At 40.8% G+C, this 21,263-nt stretch overlaps 1 protein-coding gene across 2 annotated transcripts in view; it reads right to left on the reverse strand.

Annotated features, from left to right (window-relative positions):
• Nucleotides 1–21,263, reverse strand: part of FLT1 (fms related receptor tyrosine kinase 1) — a 108,010-nt gene that overhangs the window by 57,527 nt on the left and 29,220 nt on the right. For both annotated transcript variants that reach the window (XM_032099505.1, XM_032099503.1), the window contains exons 5-10: nt 19,471–19,633; nt 19,247–19,383; nt 17,535–17,709; nt 15,510–15,627; nt 13,437–13,606; nt 12,867–13,026 (exon numbers count right to left, since the gene is read on the reverse strand). In XM_032099505.1, the coding sequence (XP_031955396.1) occupies nt 12,867–13,026; nt 13,437–13,606; nt 15,510–15,627; nt 17,535–17,709; nt 19,247–19,383; nt 19,471–19,633 (923 nt within the window). The remainder of the gene's footprint in view (nt 1–12,866; nt 13,027–13,436; nt 13,607–15,509; nt 15,628–17,534; nt 17,710–19,246; nt 19,384–19,470; nt 19,634–21,263) is intronic.

Here is a 21,263-nt window from a genome sequence, read left to right on the forward strand (position 1 = left end):
TAATCTGTACAGGAAAATAGAGACAACAAAATCTCACTTCACCTGTGTCAAAAAGTGCCTCCTAATTTTTTTTCCTATCCCCACGGAATGCATTTATGTTTCTTTGTTACATTGCTGAAATTTTGTACTCTTTAACATAGAAGTCCTTACAGAGAAACATACATTGGTAAAGGACAGAGAGAAGGCATAATGCATATTCAGAAGCTCTTTGTGCAACTCAGAAAAGCATCACCAATTTCCTTTCTTACAGCTCTGGAGCCTCCAGACTCAGTTGCTATTATTATACTCTTCCTCACAATTCCTTAAAAAGACCATATACATTTAGTGTGCCATGTCTAAGGGATGAGGACAGTGTTATGTCTTTGTTGATGCTTAGCACAATGAGGTGCTGATTACTCATTAATACCAGAAAGCAAACCACCATCATAACTACAATAGCACCACAATAACAAGAAAAACACATGTAAAGTGCTTGATTGGCCCTGGAGGCACATATGTGAACTCTACTGACGTCACATTCCATTCTATATCCGAACTGGCGATTACAATGTTAATGCAATTAGAGTAGAAAATCGAATACATGTCATAGCTGTTGTCCATGGTTTTAATAAAAAAGGAGTCACAATCAAGCTGAAAATACTACATCCAACAGCACACAGCTGGAGATGTGAGTACTGTTGTACACACTACTTCAGCTCCACTGGCTGCTGGACCAACAAATGTTTGCAGATCAGTTGCAGCACAGCTGCCAGGCAGAGTCTAGGACAAAACTCAGACTCATCCCTTTGGGTGCAGAACCAGATGCTTTCTCTCATCAGCTGCCAAATCCCTTCACTTTAACCTCAAATACACTAAAATAGCTCAGGGACAGCACATGAGCTGTGTCCACTATTCTGAGCTGGCTACTCAGGTTAGTACTCCAAGTCATCCCACCTCTTACTGCTGCCTGGAGTGCCATGTGAAGAACACTGCCTAAGCCAGCAGCATCAGGTAGAGATGGGGAAGGGAAAAATTAGTCAGGAGTCCTGACTCTTAATGTGACCTCACCTTCTAACAACTGGCATTTTGTAGCAGAAAGAGAAAAGGTTCTGCTGAACTTAGATGTAATCATCAAACCAAATGTTTGTGTTAAGCACAGATGCTTGGAGAGAAAAAGAGAAAACTGAAAACACAAAAATCTATGCTGGCTGGAACCAAAATAGGCAATCATCTTCCAGTTAACTCGATTGATGTTTCATAGCATGTGTCCTCACATAACATCAGCTACATATTTTTCTGATTTCAAGGAAATCACCAATTTCTTCAAACTGCCCACGCAGTAAAATAACAAGGCCATTGCATTTTTAGCAAGAACTGTCTGTGTTTCCAGGGAATCCTACTGAATTTTAGATACTTTAATCTTACTCCAGATATCTCCAGAGCACGTGAATTCCTGAAGTGTTTTGTTGTGGGATGAGCCTCAGTGCTTTGCATCTTCAGGAAATCTTACAGCAGGGTTACCGCCAGGTTAATGAAAAAGCACGTAGTGTGTGCAGGGATTGATAAACAAGCTGATATCTGCCAGCACATTTCTAAGCACTTCTTTCACCTGTGTCCCTGCAGACCCTTTCATATTTCTACTTTGTGGGTGCAAATCTGCACGTGTAGAGATCCCACATAACAAGTGCTAACGGGCTGTGTACAAACTTAAGTTTCTAGAAGTTACACAACCTTGGAGCGAGGTAATCAGACTCTGCTGCCTTAGTCGAGCGCTGGTGAAAGCAGAGCTCTCAGGTTTATCACGCCCTAAGTAGTTTTTCCCATGTGCCTGCATGCGTGCTGGCGTGCACATTTGCAGGTGTGCGCCCGCACAGGCACTCATCGGCCTTTGTGTCAAGAGCCTGAGAAAAAGGCTATTCTTTTGTAAAAACAGGAGCCACTAATTCTCTGTAAGGTTTTCAGAGAAGCCCAGCACAGGGAGAAAGAGGGGTGAGAGTGGCTCTGCCTGTGGTAGGGCGAGTTCTGCTGTCAGACCTGCTCATCGCCCAGAGCTCCGTGAATTTACGTGAATTTGCAGAGGCTGGGGGTGGCTTATGCAACCAGAAGTAAGTCCAGCTTTATAAAAGGTCTGTGATGTGTGGAGTTGGCACCCACAGGGGCCCTGGAGAAGTGGATGGGGGGAGGGGAGCCAGCCTGCTACTCAAGAATACATCAAGCCCTTGAGGAAGCAGAGTGTGCCATGTTTGAAGATGCAAAGATAATCACAGTGCTGGGAACCGTCTTGTGTAGCGGAGGAAGCCAAACAACAAGAGGAAAGCAGCATATGCTCATGATTTCGCACAGGAAGCTAGCAGCACCTCCTGCCAAAGCGAGATAAGAAAACTCCCATGGCCTATTCTGGACAAGGCTGTGGTGATCAACCTTCGCTTCACACTGTCCTCGCTCCGCTCCACGGCCTGCTCCCTTTCCTAATGAGTTTCTGAGCCCTCGCGTCTATTAGCATGCAGCACGCCAAGCACAATAGTGTGGTGTATTTATAACTACCAACAGGGAAAATTTTCCAGGGTAAGAGTGTATTTCTTGTCATCTTGATGTATTTCACTGAAATCAAACTACAAACCAGCTCCAAGCTAAAGTCCTGCCTTTGAAACTATTGGTCTCAGAAGAAAAGCTCCTCACTGATTTACAGCAGAGCATGGGAGCTGAGGTAAGCAATTTGTCCCATTATTCATAGCATGGTTTGACCCTGAGTAGGACAGTTCTGATTGAAAGCCCCAGACCCAGCCTATCCAGACACATCTTCCCCGTCCCAAAGACAGTACTGCAGTTTTCAGTTCAAGCAGCGCAACAACAAATACCAGTGAAAGAGCCTCAGTCCACATCAGTTGGAAAATACTCATCTTCTGTCTCCTTGTCTTACCAGCTTCTCCCTCCCAAGCTCTCCTGTGTGATTCCAGAGGCCATTGCAATTGTTACCTCGTGTAACATCTCATTCAACTCTCTAAGCATTCCTCTTGGCAAAGCCCCTGGCAGCCTCACTCATGCTCTCATTCACTGGGGTAGTTATTTGTTGAGAGGGAGAGGAAACCATCCTGTCACCAACAGCGCTCATTTTTTAGAGGGATTAATGGCAGTCACCATACTTTTCTCAGCATCTATCCTCTTTTTAGGGCAACAATTCCTAGCAACGTCAGGGCAATGTTCCTACAAATTCAAGTTGGGCTGACTCACATCTTTCAAGAGGCAATAGTGACGATACTAATGTTAAGAAAGGAACTCTGGAAGCTCCTAGAATTGTAAAGAATACATAGGAACTGATTTTTATTTGGAAGTTACCAAAAAATGAATGACTTGGGCCATGCCTGTTCTGTGTCTCAGCATCCAGTGCCATGCGATTGGTAGTACAGGGCTGGTGTAGCCACGTGCCCTTGGGAATACTGAGTCAATTTGAAGCAGGAAACAGAGAGGAAAAATAGTAGGAGGGAGCATGTACAGTTTGTAAAACGTGCTTTATGGGGGTGGGGGAAGGAGAACATGTGCTGGCCCCCCGCCAGCTTTGTCTGTGCATGTGATTCTGTGATTCTAAGAAGCTATGGTCCAGGTGTTCCTGCTCTAGGTCAAAACCAATCAGTTAGAGGTTGAACTACCGGCAAAACTGCAGCTGGGAGCTCATCTCAAGAACCTTCCCTAATATGTGGGTTAGTGGGGCTAGGAGGAAAACTACAAGCGGTAAGAACTGGATATATTTTACACTGTTTATTTATATTTATTTAGGACCTTAGCAAAGGATACCAAACAAGCAATCCTAGTGAAAGGGGTGCAAGTTCCTTCCCTCCCAGTCTCCTTCTCCTCTCTCCTCCTACTGTCTCTGTTCCCTACAGCTTCCCATCACAGTGTCAACACCTGCCCATCAAGAGCAGGTGGGACCTCACCAGCCCATCTCACTTCAGACACATTCATGACTCCGAGAGTGCAGCAACAATACTCCTCTGTCTCCAGCGAGGGTGCAACTTGTCATCAAGGACACCATGCTGAGACATTATTCACTGACAAGTTGCAGGTCAGATGGAGGATTTCTAAGTGGCCTCTATGAATTAGGCTGGGATGGGGCCCTGGTGCACTTCTCAGTTGCCAGAGGGATGACTGAGTTGTTTTCTGTTTTGTAGGATGTAGAATATCCCATTGAGGGGGATATTTGGAGAGAAACTCCCCTATACTCTCTAGGGGAGATCCCTGATGTCCCAAAAGCCTCATTCTCCTGGGGAGTATCTTTGAAAAGAGCAGGGTAGATGGCACTTAGAGCTTTGTCGTGTACTTCCATGGCTCTGTCGAAAAAGGAAGCATTTGATAGCTGCACATTGCTTTTCTTGCTATTATTGATATGCAACCAGATAATTGGATGGTGTTTCCCTTTCATACTCATCCTTTCCAAACATTATGGCTTGCCCTTAGCTATTCCAGTTTGCTACATGGAAAGCTGATTGATCTGACCTATCTCAAAAGAAGCAGTAAGATCAATAGCAACGTTACGTACCCCTACTTTACATATTTCATCAGCCCACACTCAGATTTCCACAGGAAAAAAATCACTTCTATAACAGGACACCTGGGCACCCTGAAACAACAGTTACTCACAACAAAAAATGCAAATGAGGCTGAGGGTCACCAAAAAACCCATTTTGCTTCCCACTTCTTTGTCAGTACTTGAGACCTCTGACCACTAGGGAACAAAACAGCATTTGGAAGTCTTTTTCAGGTGCCTACGCATACTGAGGTTATCTGAAATTTTCTCACCTTGTCTTATCAGAAAATTATATTTTGCTTCTTGACCCTCAATTTTCTGCTTCACACTGCTTAACATTCTTCATGGACACAGAATACTATCATATTTCTGCCAAACCTACCTTCCTTGTTGTACACCTCTATTCCTTCCTTTACTAAACTGTAATCACTCTCATCTCCCATGAAGTCACTGTGAGTCAGCCTCCACTTTCTCTGTGCAAAAGCAAAAATCATGTCCTGCACAAAGAAGCAGGATGTTGGTTGGAACTACAGAAATCACATCACATTTCCACAGGCACCTAGAATTTCTTTCAGGGGAAAAAAGTGTTTGATCTTGAGAGTCCGTAGTACTGCAAGTAAGAACGTCCTGCGATTTGGTTGAACAGTCAGAATCCTAAAGGGAAAGTCCACAAAACCTCTACATACACTGTCCACCCCTGCACTCAATTCTTTTATTTCCAGTTTATGTTCCCTATAAATACATACTGTTCAGATCCTTTTAGTGTAAGTTATTTTCCTTGCACAAGTCACTTCTAATAGCTCACTCAACTTCTAGACATAACCTTACATCTATAATATTCCAAGATCCATGTATCCACAACACCTTCCTTCTCATAATGCCAAAATTCCCTTTCTTTCCTTTGCTGTCCTAACTGGATCCTCTTGGTTCTAGAAAGGAGTAACTCTTTAGCAGCCTATTTGCATAGTCCTTCGTACTGCCCGTCTTGCTGACAAGCTGGAAGCACAACTCTCACCCTTTCCTTTTTCCAGCGATAAGCAAAGGAGACGGAGGAGCTGTTGATCCACTTAGGTTGTGTTTTTTAAGATAATTTGTTTTTAACTTCTCTTCAAGTAGGGGTCTGGGAGAAACTCTGGGCTGACTGGAGTGAGGGACTTAAGTGCAGGCAGAAAACAAGGAAGGGATGAGAAAGAATGGAGGGAAACATTTTTAAGGAGAGAGGGGAGTTAATTAGAGGGAAAACAGGAAGAGAAAATACTGATAGACATGCATGTAAGACCAAGGATCCATCTACCCCATATCCTGTCCCAACAATGACCATATGCAGATGGTTGGGGATGAGTAAGAGCGGGACTAACTTCAGATATTTCCTCCTAATACTCCCCCAGTCACCAATTATTATCAGCTCAGGAACTTCCCGCAGTATAGACTGTTTCTACACTTCTCTTCCAAGACGTGGAAAGTTTTCCAACCCCCAAAATCCTCTGGCAAGGAGATTCACAGATATGCTATCCACTGCTACATCCTTTTTTTGTTCCAAATTCTGCTCCTCCTGTCTTCATCTAATGGCCCCTACCTGTTGAACTCGAAAAGACATACACAACTGATCCTCAGACCTGAGTCCTTCACAAGTCTGTAGGTCTCTATCCTGTAGCTCCCAAGTCACCTCTTTTTCAGTCTGCAAGAGTCTTGACCTTGCTCTCCACTCATCTTTCACACATTCCTCTCATTCCCTGATATACCTTTGATCCGTTTTGATGCTATTCCTGGTGTACTTCCCAGTTTGGCTGCATCCTTTGAAATGAAAGGATCAGAAATGCTCATAGTATAAAAGATGTCAGTAATTTATGGATTTGTGGAGATACCATGGTGTTCTGTATTGCGGTCTTTATTTCTTTCCTGGTAATTCCTAACACTTGATTTTCTTTTTGACCTGCTCATGATGGTGGTGTTCACTTTCACAAACCCATCTATCACAACACTCAGATCTCTCTTTGTAGTAGTAGTGATCAGCCAACAGCTTTTTAACATGCATTTTACATACGGAAGCAAGATTGTTTTTTTCCTATGTACATCATGCACATTTATCTTCAGTGAATTTCACCTGCCACCTTTTCACTCAGATACCCAGATTCATAGAGTTCTGCATTTCTTTGCAATCAGCCCCTCATCCTTACAAACCTGAATAACTTGGCATCATCAGCAATCTCTGTCACCTCCTTACCACCTTTTCCAGGTTATTCCTGAACATGTTGACAAGTACAGACCCCAGCAGCAGCTCCTGAAAAACTTCACCGATCACCTCCCTAAGCTGCAAGAACTGGTTGTTCCCTCTTAACCTCTGTTTTCTATTTTTTAACTGAATATTTTTTCTGAGCACGATCCTACCTCACATGTCTGTTCAAAGTCTTCTGCAAAGGCTTTTTGAAAGGCATACACATAAAAGGAAAGAGGATGCTAACTACAGTTTGTATATTTTTGTAAAAGGTGTACTCAATCCAGTAATAGTACTCCATTCATAATCACGCCTAAGCACACACAGAGTTTGATCTGATGCCTTCCTTTGGCCAGGAGCCCCTGCTAGTGCAGGAGCAGGCTTCTGGCTACTGGGACGCCCCACTGGCTCGGACACCGCCAGCGTGCGGGGCCTCGCTCACGTCGTGCAGTCCCCACGTACAGCCAGTCACACACTTTATTTCCTATGGGCTGGGCCACACGGAGTAAAAGATCAAGCAGAAACATCCCACCACCTACGTGACCCTTACGTGTTTTTCCTTAAGGCTAGGTGTCAGACTGCACATAGAAAAGCCAAGAGACCACCCTGTGAACAACACAACAAGAAGAAAAGAAAGAAACTGGGAAAAAAATAAAAGGAAGAGCAAGTGAAAAAAACCCCAACACAGGCAATTGAGAATAAAAGCGTGATACTAAGCAGAGCATCCCTGACCATCTGGATCTTGCTGTAGTTCTAATGTTTGAAGATTGATCAGTGACAAATTAAAAAATATAATGCTTCTTCTTTTAATTTCTTTTAAAATTTGATTTAAAGTGATTTGGAAACTAGCAGTGTTGAAACTTGAAATCTTAAGGTTCTGATTCAACTAAGACCCATAATGAAGTAATTTATACTTGCAGAATAAATTCATCAGTGTGTAACCCTGAGGACAGACAGGAGTAAACTGTACTTGCTGTAAAGCATGTATTTGACAAGCACATATCTATGTGCCAGGTCTGATTCAAACAGCATTTTGCAATCAAAATATTAAAAAAATATTTTTAAATACCATAATAATGACTGAAAACAAGGATACAGCTCTACTCAGAGGAAAGAATGTGTTCACAAGCAAGCATTAGCTTTTGGCTCCCAGCGAAAGTGCAGAATGAGATATTTGAGCATACTGCTTATTCAGGCTGAAGCAGATCACATGCTGTTTCACTCCTCTCTTCCCTTTGGCTTCAAATTTCCTGGAAGTCCATGCTGCTGCAATGTACACTCATGACAGTTCCAGTGCATTTTTTTAAGGTTATGTAAAAAACCACAGTGTGTGACTTTTATTTACACTAATTTATTTCCCCTACTACACCAAAATAAGGGAATAGCTAGTGTGATTTTTGGTGTACCCATAAGTACCTTTACATTACTAGATTACTGTAAGATTTTCTTGTAACACAGGGTGGAAGGCACAAAGACCACCAGCCAGACCCTCAGCCAGTGTGAATGTAGAGCTGAGGATCCAGCCACCTGCCAAATTAAACAAAGGCATTTTAGAACTACCTGTTTGTTAATGGCATTTGACCTACTTATACCAGCTCCAAAGACTCAGACTTTCCCTTCCTGAAAATAGAAGGTGGCACGGGGAACAAAACCAGTCACTGTGGACAAACTAATGGGCATCAACATTTGCAGACATCCAACAATTAAATTTGGGTGGTTCAGTACATTCCTAATTAAGTACAATTAACATTTGTTCTCTACTTGTTCATTTTACATACCTCACTGATGTTCCAAATCTGGTTCCCCCTGATCATCTATCCAAGCACATCCTAATGATTCTGCCTTTCAATCCCTTATTAATACCCTGACATAAACAATGCAGAAATGCAATTAGACTGCTATGCACACATGGCCTGCCTCCTCTTTCACTGAAGCTGCTGGGAGTCTGCCCATGCACTGTCATTATGATAGTTTCAGTCTTTCTGTATCTCTGCAGAAGTTTCAAGGAAAACCTCTATTTTTTTTTCCTCCCAGATACTTCATGTATTCAGCCCTTCATCTCCAATCCCACCATTAGGTGGTTTTACCACCAAGTAGAGTTCATATCTTGACACTGCAGTCAGGAGAGCAGAGAATCATGTACCAGTTTCCCCAACTACTTTTTTTTTGTGAGCAACTCCATAATACTGTTATACTTCTCTCTCCCTCAAGCAAACACGTGGAGAGAAAAAAAAAAAAAAAAAAAAAAAAAAAAAAAAAAAAAAAGCAAAAAAAACACAGACTGATGCGATGCCAGGGTTGTAAAATAATAATAAAGCATTCAGTTTGAGGCTAAACAAAGCTCAAGGAAAGAGTGAGGCATCAGGGTGATGGGAGAGTTAAAACACTCATGGTAATATTTCAGTGTTACTGTTTGCAACTTCTGAAGGGCCAATCAGTCAAACCTTGGGCAGAGCTTGAAGATCTCTCTTGAGCTGCCCACATAGAAATGTTGTTCCGCCAGAGAAACTGGCCCCAAACAACACTGCACAAGTACTGAGCAAGCAGTGCTTCCAGTGAGCAATAGCAGTGTCCCACATGCCTTTCTTGGCCATCTCTGCCAGGTCAGTTTAAGATAAACAAAATCTACTGAAGAGATTCAGGTCAAGAACCATTAACATCAAGCACGTTCCTGGCATGCAGACGCTTGTTCTGCAGCCTCAGAGCTGATCTGGTTTAGGTGAATCCCAGCCTGCCTGGCTCTGGAGATCCTCAGCAAACCCTGCTGCTGTCTGCTCCCATACACCTCTGTTGACAGCCCAGCCTGAGACAAATCCAGGACACAAAGAACAGCTCCAGAGTGGCAGAAAAGAGGCCAAGGAGGCTGCTGGGCACTTCAGGACCAGTGTCCCACTGGGCTGTCCTATTCTATATCCACTGAACACCTGGGGGCTGCCCAGCCTGGGACTGTGTCTGCTACAGAGCAGCAGCATTGGCTGCAGTAGGATAGCCCCGGCAAAGCAGTTTCTCAATCATTTAACAAAGACTAATTTTTTTTTCTAATTACTTTTAATTATATTTTTCATTGTGTCTCTACTGTCTTTTGGCTACCATCTCAAAATTTAATAGCTCTGCATAAGCTTTAAAAAACCTCAGAACATTGCTTTTTGCCCCGGACAGATTTCCTCGACTCTTCTATGTTTCCTTGCTGGGGTGAACATCAGAAGAGAATCTTTCCATCAACCTTTCTAGTTAGCTAGCTAGCTAACAAAAGGTTTATTAGTAGCAAGAGTTGGTTCAAGCAAAGTAATTGTAACAGAAAACAAAGAACAGGCAATTTTTAATGATGTGGGTCTTTCCACATTTCAAAAATTCACATTAATTGAGCAATTTTTCTACTTTAAAAAAAAAAAAAAATAATTTGCTTAGAGAAAACTATGGAAATTATTTTATTTGGCCAGTCTCCTGTTACTGGCCTGAATGAAGCAGAGGGAAGTTATGCAAATTGATTGTATCAATCACAAAGCTTGAAACTATATCTGCATTTAAAAGCAATGGAATTCATTGAGGTATGTTTAGATTTTTGTAACTGAAATACTGCCTGGAAAATAAATTGAAAGAAGTATCCACACAACCTAATGGTTGCTATTAAAGGAGGCCATAGGCAACAGTCCTTCAAAAATAAAAGCATCTAACTTAGGCACTGTGTGTCAGTCGCCAGCTTGCAGTGACAGTACTCGAGGGTGTGAAGTTAAGCACATACATAAATATTGGAGCAAACAGGTCTTGGAGCCAACAGTGCACTGCAAGGTCTTTGCAGCAAAGGCATCTTTTTACTCAGTGTGCACACTCTGTCCTGTGACATGGGATTCCTGAGAAATTTCCTGAGAATCCCTACTACCTTACAGTGAGGGATAACCTATGGGGGTTTATTGACTTAAAGTACAAGGTACATCTGTGTGCAGAAACGAGCACTACTTGAGCACAAGTAGAGCAATATTTTAATATTGGAAATCTAACATTGGGTAGATAAATACAAAAAAATGCTGTAATGGCAGAACAAGATAAGCTTTTTGTCTGCTGCACAAGGTACACACACCTTAAATGTCTTGTTCAGGCAAAACTCCCCTCCCACAAAGAGAAAAGTATAATGAAATAGGTGGGATTAAAGGGTTTTCTAGTTCTGCAGGGAGAACACCTGAACCTGCAGAGACATTAGGCTGAGCAAGGTGTGCCAGCTGCTGAGGTACACCTTGCCCTGCTACCTTCCTGGAGCAGGAGACAAAATGTAATTACTCAGGCGTGTCTGCCTTTCTGCAATAGTTAATAGTCATATTATTCAGAGGGAGTCATCCCACTCCTTTTAGGCAACGCATTAAAAATGGTGTTCTCCAAACTACTTCTTCAGTGAGTACTTAAAGGAGAAGGAAGGGGAGAGGGTTAAAGGGAATCATCACAGAGCAATTACAAAGGCAATTTGGAAGCCATTCTGGAAACAACGCTGTAACAGAGCCAATAGCTGAATAGAATTGTTACATTTCTGCTTTGATCACCTGCTCAAACACACTCCTAATTAGCATTTAATGGAGTGTACAGTTCAGCACATTATTGAACACCTGCGTGCAGATGTTAATTCCTCTTTCTGATGACATGCTCTCCTGTGCTGGAGTGCAGACCTGTGCTTGCTAACAGAAGGAGATATCTGACAATAGATGAGCACCACCTTGACTCCCAAGGAAGACCCAGACTTTTCTTCAGCACTGCACTGGATTTCAATCCAGAGTATTCATTTGTATAAACCCTTGAAAGAAACTAAAAGATTGAAAAATTTCATACATGCCTTTCTCAAGGTTTCTCTAGTTAAAAGATGTTGTGATTTCTCTTCTCTTACATCTATTAGCAAAAATGAATTTTGCAACTTGTCCTTGTAAGGTGACATACCAGCCAGAGGAAATGCAGCCCTCACCTGTCCTTGAAATGGAAGATTTCAGGTAATACCTATTCAAGGAAGAGGAGAGATTGCTAGTGCCACCTCTTGGTGAGAAGGGCACAGCCATAATCCCAAAGACATAGTGGCAAAAATAACATGGGCTTCTAGGAAGTGCTGACCACTCTCTCACTGATATCAAAACACTTACAAGTATCCTTAGTTTGAGATGTTTAGTATTGAGACCCTTAGTACTGAGATGTCCTATTTGGTTGAATGACATGTCTTGTACCCTTGCAATTAAGCATGTACTTAAATATTTGTCTGGATTGGCACTAAATCCCAATTCTATGAAAGTGCTAAAAAACTGACATCCTATGGAATGTGATTATTCTTCAACTGAGACTGAGAAAATGTTGTCTCTTAAACTTGTTAGGTTTTTAAATATCTTCATTGGGCTGTGATTCAAATACCTTGCCTGTTTGAACCCTCCAATAGCAACTGAAGGATAATGCCACTGTGGAGGTTGGGTGTTAACCATTAAGTTTGTGTCAGATTTCATGATGCAGGAAGAGCTTTGGATAAGTGAGTCAACACAAACTCCTAATCATAAGAAACAGAGTTCAAAAGAAAACTAAAATGTAAAAAGAGGATTAGCTGAGCACCACCTCAGCATCAAGTAAGCTTACATGGTGCCATTTATTCTTTACCCTGTTTAAATATCATCTGTAGAATGCTGGGCCCATTTAGCTTGCTGAACTGAATATATGACTAAACATATCACAGGACAGATGTGACCTTCATAATGGAAAAAGTTTCTGAGATGTTTTCTGTTAATTTCAAAAGAAGCCACACATAAGAATCACTGTTCATGGAGAAAAGCATGGAGGAAAACTCCTCCACGTGAAAGCATGCGAACTTTGCAAGACATTGTCTTCTCCCGTGAAAATGAAAAAGCAATTATCGCTTCTGGACCAATATTGCATGCATGAATAGTAGTGAACCATAAATAAACCCAAACAGCAATACCAAATAACCACCATTAAGAGTAAGAAGCCCTCCATCTTCAAATAAGGAGAAAAAATTGCATTGTGATTATATGCCCATTAAAAAATACATTGATAAAAAGTAGATAATTTCTATTAACTAAACAATGTTTACAGCCAACTTTATGCTTGTAAAAAAATATTTAAGTGTAATAATAACGGAAGACATGCTAAATAAAAGTAAAGAAGTTGTCCTACCTTGTTTTAGAATGGTTTTGTTTACAGGGGTACCACATCCATGTAACTTTAGGTGGAGGAATACCATACACAGTGCATGTCAGCACTTGTTTGCTGCCTAGTAAACGCAGATTGGGATCAGGGAATGATGACACAGCCTTTTCATATATCTGCGGTTTCACTGGAAAGAGTAAAAATTGGAAAGCAATTAAAACCAGCTTATTTCCAATATATTGCATGTTTATAAAAATACTACATTCCTGCAGTGTGAGTAGCAAGAAAAATCCCCAGGAGAACAAAGAAAAACAGCAGTCCTAAGTCAAGTCAGACAAGTTGTTAGTGACACATTTAAGTCATCAGAAACAAGTATGTGGCTGTGGAGGACAGAAACACTTCTAATGAAAACCAGTGTCTATCTTCTGGTTCAAAGACGGGTCTTTCACCCTGCATGTGAGGCTTGGGTTTGGGTCCATGAAGTCAGTAAGAAAGCCCACAGTGACCTGATGCGTTCAAGAATGGTGACAATCCAGCTCAAAAAAAATTGAGCATTTACATGTTCAGGAGAAGCATGGGAACGTGTTGCAAACTTACCATTTACCGTAAGAGTGACTGTAAGATTCTTTGACAAGTTCCACTGTGGAATGCTCAATATTATGGTGTAGTTTCCAGCATCCTCCTCAGCAACATCCTTGATGACTAACGAATAGTCTTTAATGATGTACCGGGCACATTTTTCAGCAGCAGGTAGCCCATCTTTTAACCTGTTTCATGGAATTCCAGAAATCAAAATTCTGAAAAATATTTCTGCTTAAACCACCCATGTTACATCATATTCCTCAATCTTTGGGAAAGGATTGGGTTCACAGTCTGAGATTCTGTTTACCAGAGGCTTGTCCTTTCCTTTCAAATAAGATTGCTGATATTTGTAAACCACTTTAGAAAATACTATTCTGTATATTAAAATTGATAAGAATCTGACAGGGCTCTATGGTATTTGAGAGTTGCTGAAAATTGCAACTCTGTCTCTAAAGATCCCAGTTGTCCATGGTTGTGCTGCCATTTAGTCTAAAAGACAACCATTTTGGCTAAGAGTCAGTCACAGAAATAAAGATTGCATCATCTTGCACTGGCCATTTCTCTATGACCTCAGAATACATCCTGGGACAAAGTATTACAGTAGCCTAAGCACAGCTGTGATTTTAGGAAGAGGAAGAGTAAGTAGATTAGATAAGCACTCGAGAATCAGATATCCTGCTATCAAGTGAATGTTTTTAAAGGTAACAGAAAATCAACATAGAAAGTACTAACTGTTGCTCACACACAGATTCCTGAAGTAAAACATTTTTATTCAAAGTCTAAAGTACAGTCTAAAGCATATTTTAACAGTTGCAAGGTTAACATGATGTTAGTAGGAGGGTGCAACTGAGATTCATTAAGATGATGGACTTGATGGAAATGATTCACAGCTTTTAGTAAGTATTTACAGAAAACTCTTACTGTTATTAGAGGAGCACTAAAATTTGGTCAAAGGACTTATGGGTTTAGGCATTTCACTGTATCTGTATTTTACAGAACCACAGAAGAGTTGCAGCCAAAAAAGCCTTCAGAGGTGATGTAGTCTAATGCCCTATACAAAGCAAGGTCAGAAGGTTGCCCAAGACCATTTTCAACATGGTTTTGTGTATCTCCAAGAATGGAGACTCCATCGCCACTCTGGACTACTTGTTCCAATGTTCGACCAAACTCAATTTTAAATTAAAAAATTTTTTAAAATTTTTAAACGTTTGGAGATTTTTTTAGTTCAGAAGTTTCAGACCTATATGTGTAATCAATAAGCTCAAACACTGGAGAAACAGAAAATGACGTATAAATGGCTGGCATCAGTGTCACACTCACCCCTTAGTTTTCCACATGGAGCCATAAATGTAAAGGTTTTGTGTAACAAGACAACACTTTTGGAGCAAAAGTAATTCCTGGCTGTAACATGAACTCCCACTGTTCACATATGTATGGCTTGTTTTCTTAATCAGTCTTGTCATAAATCCTTTGTTAAAATGCAATGAATTGAGCCAGAGCTACTGGTGTTTAAAATGATTTAAACAAAAAAAAACCCTTGAGATCATGAATAGATAACGTTGTTACATATAGAAGTGGTTTGGATTAATAAAAAAAAACTGTTCAAAAAATTTCTTAGCACAGGATACATGAGACAAAATGAATGATCCAGTGAATGCTCTGCTGAATTAGATCTACAACCTGCAGGTCACCACATAATAATACCAACTTCCATTGTTTTGCCTAACAGCGCATGTCTGTATGACTCAAGTCAATCGTTTATTTTAATGAAAGCCTTCTTTTCTCTCTCTTACTGTCTGAAAAGCAAGTTCAGGTTTCATATCTAGGTCTGAGGGAAGCTGGATGTAACACTTCAGTCAAGATACTTAGCTGTGGAGCGTCCACTGATTTCAAGAGGAGACATACCCAACCTATTTGAGGATCTCAGCTTTAAACTTTCTGTATCTCCTTTCATGCACTTGCAAAATGGAGATAATGTTCTCATAAATTGTTAGAACCCCAAGCAACTGAAAAACTTTAAAAAAACCTCCCCAACTCTATTATAAAAAGAGGTCCAGGATGCCTATGTGGAAGTAACTGTTGTCCTACCATATAACCTCTGGAGAGGGAAATGCCTTCACTTTCATTGACAAACGATAGGATTTTCTTCCAGCTACAGCCTCCAGCGCAGTTTTCCTTCGACGTTTCAAATTAATGAACATTTTATCTTAAACAAAATAAAAAAGTGCTTTGTATTACTTATTTTCATCCTGCAAAAAGAGTAGCTCCACTAAAGAAAATGTGACTCCAAATAAAAATTATCTTTAATAATTTTGATGCTCTCACATGTCAACAGCAAGAATAGAGCCTAACCTCCTAGAGATCTATAAAATAGAAAAGAATACCACAAATATACAAGAAACTGAGATGCAGTTCCCAGGGCATGAATCTACTTAGAGAAGATACACTCTAGCCAAATTCACACTGTGCTCCAGCCAGGAAAAAAGGCACAAGAGATAAAGTGGTCTGTGGTATGTGGGAGGCCAAATTGAGAATAATCAGATGACCTTTCTTCTCCTACAGGCCAAGAATCGATGAATGTTCCAAAAGAAAATATTCTGCCAGAGAGGATTTAAGGGACCTTCAGAGAAATAGCAAAGGAAAAGGCAGAAACTTTCTTTATCATTGGTAAAGAAGCTGTTTCATCAAACAAACAAATCTTTGTCACTTCACTGGAATAATCTCAACCTGCTGGAATTTGCTCTTTTCCAATTGCTCTGCCCCATATCTGCAACTCTGTGGCAAGTTGATGGCTTTTACCAGAGGCAATAAAACACAAAATTCATACAATACATTGGAAAATATCTCTTTTCCCCTGCCAACTTGTGCAAAATAAAACATTCAAAGTATAAAAAAATGTTCAAGTATCCTTTTGATAGTATCTATGGTGCAATATTTACTCACATGATGGACTGCATAAGGATGATGGATATCCATGAAACAAGCTCAACATTTAATCACACTTACCACATACATTGAAAATAATATGCACAAGACAAATAAGTAGTTTAATTACACAAGTCAAGTTATAGAGATACAGCCCTGATTCTGCAAACCTTTATTCACACAGGCTCTTTCTAATATGGGCACCCTGTAGATGGGGCGGCTTATGTGAATACAGGCTGACTTCAACAGTCCCAACTTCTCTGACTTTAATCTAAAATTCAGTTTCTGACAGGTTCAGTTTATCTGTTTAAGATACAGTAAGTGGGTACCATGGTTCATCCTATGCTCCCAGTGGCTTATTCCAGAAATTAAATAGAGAAAATGGTCTGAAATAGCTCTCTAAGAATACCAACACCAGGTGCCTAGTCCACACTTCCAGGTAAGAGAGAAAAGATATACCACTGAAAATATGTAACAAATCAATACTCTAACCATGAGTCATCTGTTGTAGAGGACACCCACCAGCCACTTGGTCTTTAATATCAATGGTGGTCCAAAGATCCCGGATAGTTCTAATTGTAACAGGATGTCCCAAAGAAGGTCGCTTCCCAAAGAGTTCCAGTGCAAAAAAGTCCTTATTCATATACATTTGAAATAATACCAGAAATTTCCAGATTTCACAGAAGGCCCAGGCAAACCACAGGGAACTTGATTAAGGGTCCTGCTGTAAAACCATATTAAAGATTTGCATTTTTTGAATGGTCTACCAGCTACTAGCTCCATGCAGAGCTAGGGTATTAATTTCTTCTTCATTTTTTCATAGAAAGCAATGCATAAGTACTACAGAAGAGGAAGTGGGACTCTTCTATTTAAATTCAGCTTGTACCTTCTTTTTCCTCCCAAACTATACTTTCCCTGATTGTATGTGCTAGAACTAAGGACAGTGCCATCACAGTATTTAACAAACAAAAGTGATCAAATTGAACATTAGCATGTCTATTGCCAACAGTACAAAACACCCATGGAAGAAATGGTGCATGTTTTCCCTCCTGGAGGGCCTCCCTCCCTTGTTTCCCTTCTTCTGTCCATGATGAATGTACTACAAATTGTGTCCCAATGTAAAACTATCACGTGACAGACCTTGGTACAAGAGCATTGAGTATTCTACAAATCTGCACCACTTCTTACCATAAACAATGACTGTTGTGTTGACAGCCTTGATCGAAGGCCCGCTCTTCACGTGGCAGGTGTACTGGCCTTTATCAACATCCCGCACTCTGTCGACAACAAGGATGCTGTAAAAGATGTTGGCCTCTGCATTCTTCTGGTCAATACGCTGTGTTACAGAACCTCTTCTCCTTGTCTATGGAAGCAAAAGAAATTAACAAGAAAGAGCTTAATCAAACCAATTTTCATGATTATTAAGATTTTTATTTTGCTATACCACCACCATAACTTAATAAAAAAATCCCAGATGCCTTTTTACAGCACAGACACACAAAAGATGCTTAACATTTCCAGAGGGTTAACAATAAAAAATGTAAGCAACATTATAGGGCAATTCATCTCTGTCTTCTCCCAAGTTGTCATAGCATCCAAACTAGTACTTTCCAGAGGAAGATCCTCCCTTTTGCACAGCCTGTCATATCAACACGTCTGGCTCCCCATGGCCATTGTCCAGCACTGCTCCAAAAAATCTCTGAAGCCATGATATGAAGAGGAGCACATAGTTTGGTGCCTGGATTCAGTGCCATAGGAAGCAGACACATAGAAGAAAAGGACATTAATGCAAGGAGGGGAGAATTCTGGAAACGCTACAGACGGAAAAGGGACTAGATTTGGCAAGGGAATAGCAGGGTGGAACTGAAGATAATGCGACTCTGAGGAGTTATTTCCTGCAACTCCCCCTCAGCATTTGGCCTCAAAGTTTATTTAACCCAGGACATTGTTGATGTCTTACAAACACTGAGCACCCTTCAGTTACCATCTAAATAAAAACAAAGCACAATTTCACAAGTGTGGTGCCCAGATAGGGCTTGGTAGGGCAGCAATGCGCAATATAATATATTTGGAGCATTTCTTGTTGCTAAGTTGTTTATTTCTGAGGTGAAAAAATGCCAGGGAAAATGGCCACAGTAAGCAATAAACAATTGCATTAATCTTCCCTATATAATGCAATCATAATTTCAGCCTGTGATTAGATACAATGAGTGACAAAATAAATGATCTTGACTTGAATCACCAGCATAAATCAAACTGACATGAAAGGAATTGGAGTTGTAAACCTTAAGCTAATGTCAAATTTCTTATCAGTTTTACACGGACTCCCTGGCAGTTATTCTGTAAGTGACAAATATTTATGAGGATGGTCCCAATGTGGGGGGTGGAGAAGCACATTCAAGATCATTCCTGTAGTTGTCAAAACAAGAGGATTGTTCGTGTGACACTTAACAAATGAGATTTTGGCTAGCTAAATCAAAATATCTTTTCTAAACATGCTCAAATCGGGTGCCTGACTGTCTGCCAGTCTTTGAAATGAATGTGTTGAGAAGACAGCCTTACTGAAAACTTTTCTGTCACAAGAGAGAGCCCCTGCCTGGGATGGGGTGATAAATTTCTCTCGTTTCACCAGGTCGAAAAGAAGCTCCCAGAGATGAAACAATTCTAGCGTTCGCTCGTGATTATGCAATATAACCACAGCACATTGTGTAAACATGTTTACTTAGGAAATTAAGCATCAGAAAGAAAAAAAAGAAACATTAAGAGACATGTCAGCAAGGGTCAAAATGATGGAATGCAAAAAACGGCAAGCATTCTGAAGCAGAATTCCTCCCAGGATGCTGGATGCAGTGTGATCTGTGGGAAACCTCTGGTTTCTCCTTTCCAACCGCAGCACTCACCTCTCCAGGGTAAGTCCATGTCATCTGCACTCTGGTGTTCCAGGCTGCAGTGACAGTGCAGTTAATTGCCAGGCTGTCTCCCTTCAGCAGCTTGACAAGACGCGGGGTGCTTAACTGAACATCAAAAATTGTGTTGGCTGCATGTGACAAAGAGAGAGAAGAATTAGTAATGCCAGCAGGGCAGGGTGCTTTCTGAGAGACAGGGAGTGGAGAATGCCACCTACTTTCTCTATGCGTTAGGTACTTCGTGCTGTACGTGTGCCCACCGACGGTTGTCTCACAGCTCAGGAGCCCAATGAATTTGTAAGTTGCCTTAGGTATTCTGAAGCCTTGCATGCTGTCCCAGATTATTGTCTTGCCATCAGGAATTAGGGTTTCTCGTGGGATCTGGAAGTGCCAAACATGCATCATAAAAACAGCTCATCCTCATGTCTACTCTTTAATCAAAGTAGCCTAGTAAAAAGGGATGGGGGAAAAAAGCACCCAAAAAATGCCAATCAACATGAAAAGGATGACATTTAATGATGTGGGTTTTTCAAGTTGCATTTTCATCACAAAATAGAGGAAAAATGTGGGTGAAGAATGCGGATGTTGCATTTGTTTCCAAGATTTCATTATTTATAACAGGATGTAATTTATGACAAAATAGATTGACACTATCATTAGCTTCAGCACTTGGGCCGCTATTCTGTTGGCTCCTGGTTGGCAGCTAAAGTGCTCATCTCTCTGAACCTTTGCAATTAAGTAGCCTGGTTTTGCCATGGAGAAACAAACACATATTTTTCAATGGAGATGACAAATTGACTTAATTTGCTGTCATTTTGTGGCTTTAACAAATTCCTGCCAGGATTCAATTCCATGCATGTCATATTTATGTTACCTCAAAGACTTAAAAAACAAGCAAAAAAATTATTGCCGTGTGGGATCAAGTGTTTACTTTGTCAGCAGTACATGTTATCTTCTACATTATGATCCTTGGCACTTTAAGCCCCATTTTAATAAGGTATCAAGAAAACCCTGAAAAAGTAAAGCTTGACACAGCCATTGAAGCTCAGACAAAACCTCTTGTTTTGGATCATGCTATTTGTTACACCTTATTGATGGAATAAATGCCACCATTTGGAGAGCACAGAGATCAGCCATGAGTACAAAGTCTGGTTGTGACTCTACTTTGGTAAGACCTGGTTTTATGGTAAAAAGAATATATTTTTAAAGATGGCACAGAGCAGAGTTCAAATGAATTATGGTCCCAAGGAAAGATCCCTGGATCAACTGAGCACCTTGCAGCCCATCACTTCCCACTGTGCAACAGTCTCACTGTGTCCCTTCATCTCTTTCTTCCCCTTTATTTGAGCAGGGGACTTATGCGTTGGACAGCCCTTTCCTTCCTACAAGCAAAGCCATCATGGGTGGTTGTCAGAGGCTGGGGGAAGCATGAATGTCTCTCCTTCCAGCATGGTACAGTTTCCCTCTAAAATATGCCACCCTTGATGCTGCCTGCCTATGCAGAAAGCCACCCTTGAGTTCATATTCACTCATCTCATCCCATTTCCTCCAAAATAACTGAGTGCATGGTGAGTCAAATGAATACAGAGAACAATAAATACAGAGCACAAAATGACGTGGTAGAATTCCTTATCTTTACAACAGCTGATAAGATGCTATAATAAGCATGCAAATCACTGGGAAGTGTGTGTAGCACACACACAAGTAAAGCCCATTACATTACAGCCTGCTGGCTACCATTCAACAGCATCTTGGTCCCTACAAGCTCTGCTGCCATTCCTGTTCTAAACAAAACAAATTTTCAACTTCAGTTTAACTAGTTCATAGTTATGTTTTCAAGAGTTTCAATTGGATTTATCCTCTTGCTGCTTTGGTGGAAATCAAACAATTTCTGAACTTATTTCTGTATAGGCTTTCATGAAGAAAGCGAAGCCAGAGGGTCAGAGCCTTCCTAGACTTGTATTTCCCAGTGAATGCATTCACTGCACATTCATTACTTAATTGATGGATT

Source organism: Corvus moneduloides, chromosome 2, assembly GCF_009650955.1.
Source record: "Corvus moneduloides isolate bCorMon1 chromosome 2, bCorMon1.pri, whole genome shotgun sequence".
Lineage (NCBI taxonomy): Eukaryota > Metazoa > Chordata > Aves > Passeriformes > Corvidae > Corvus > Corvus moneduloides.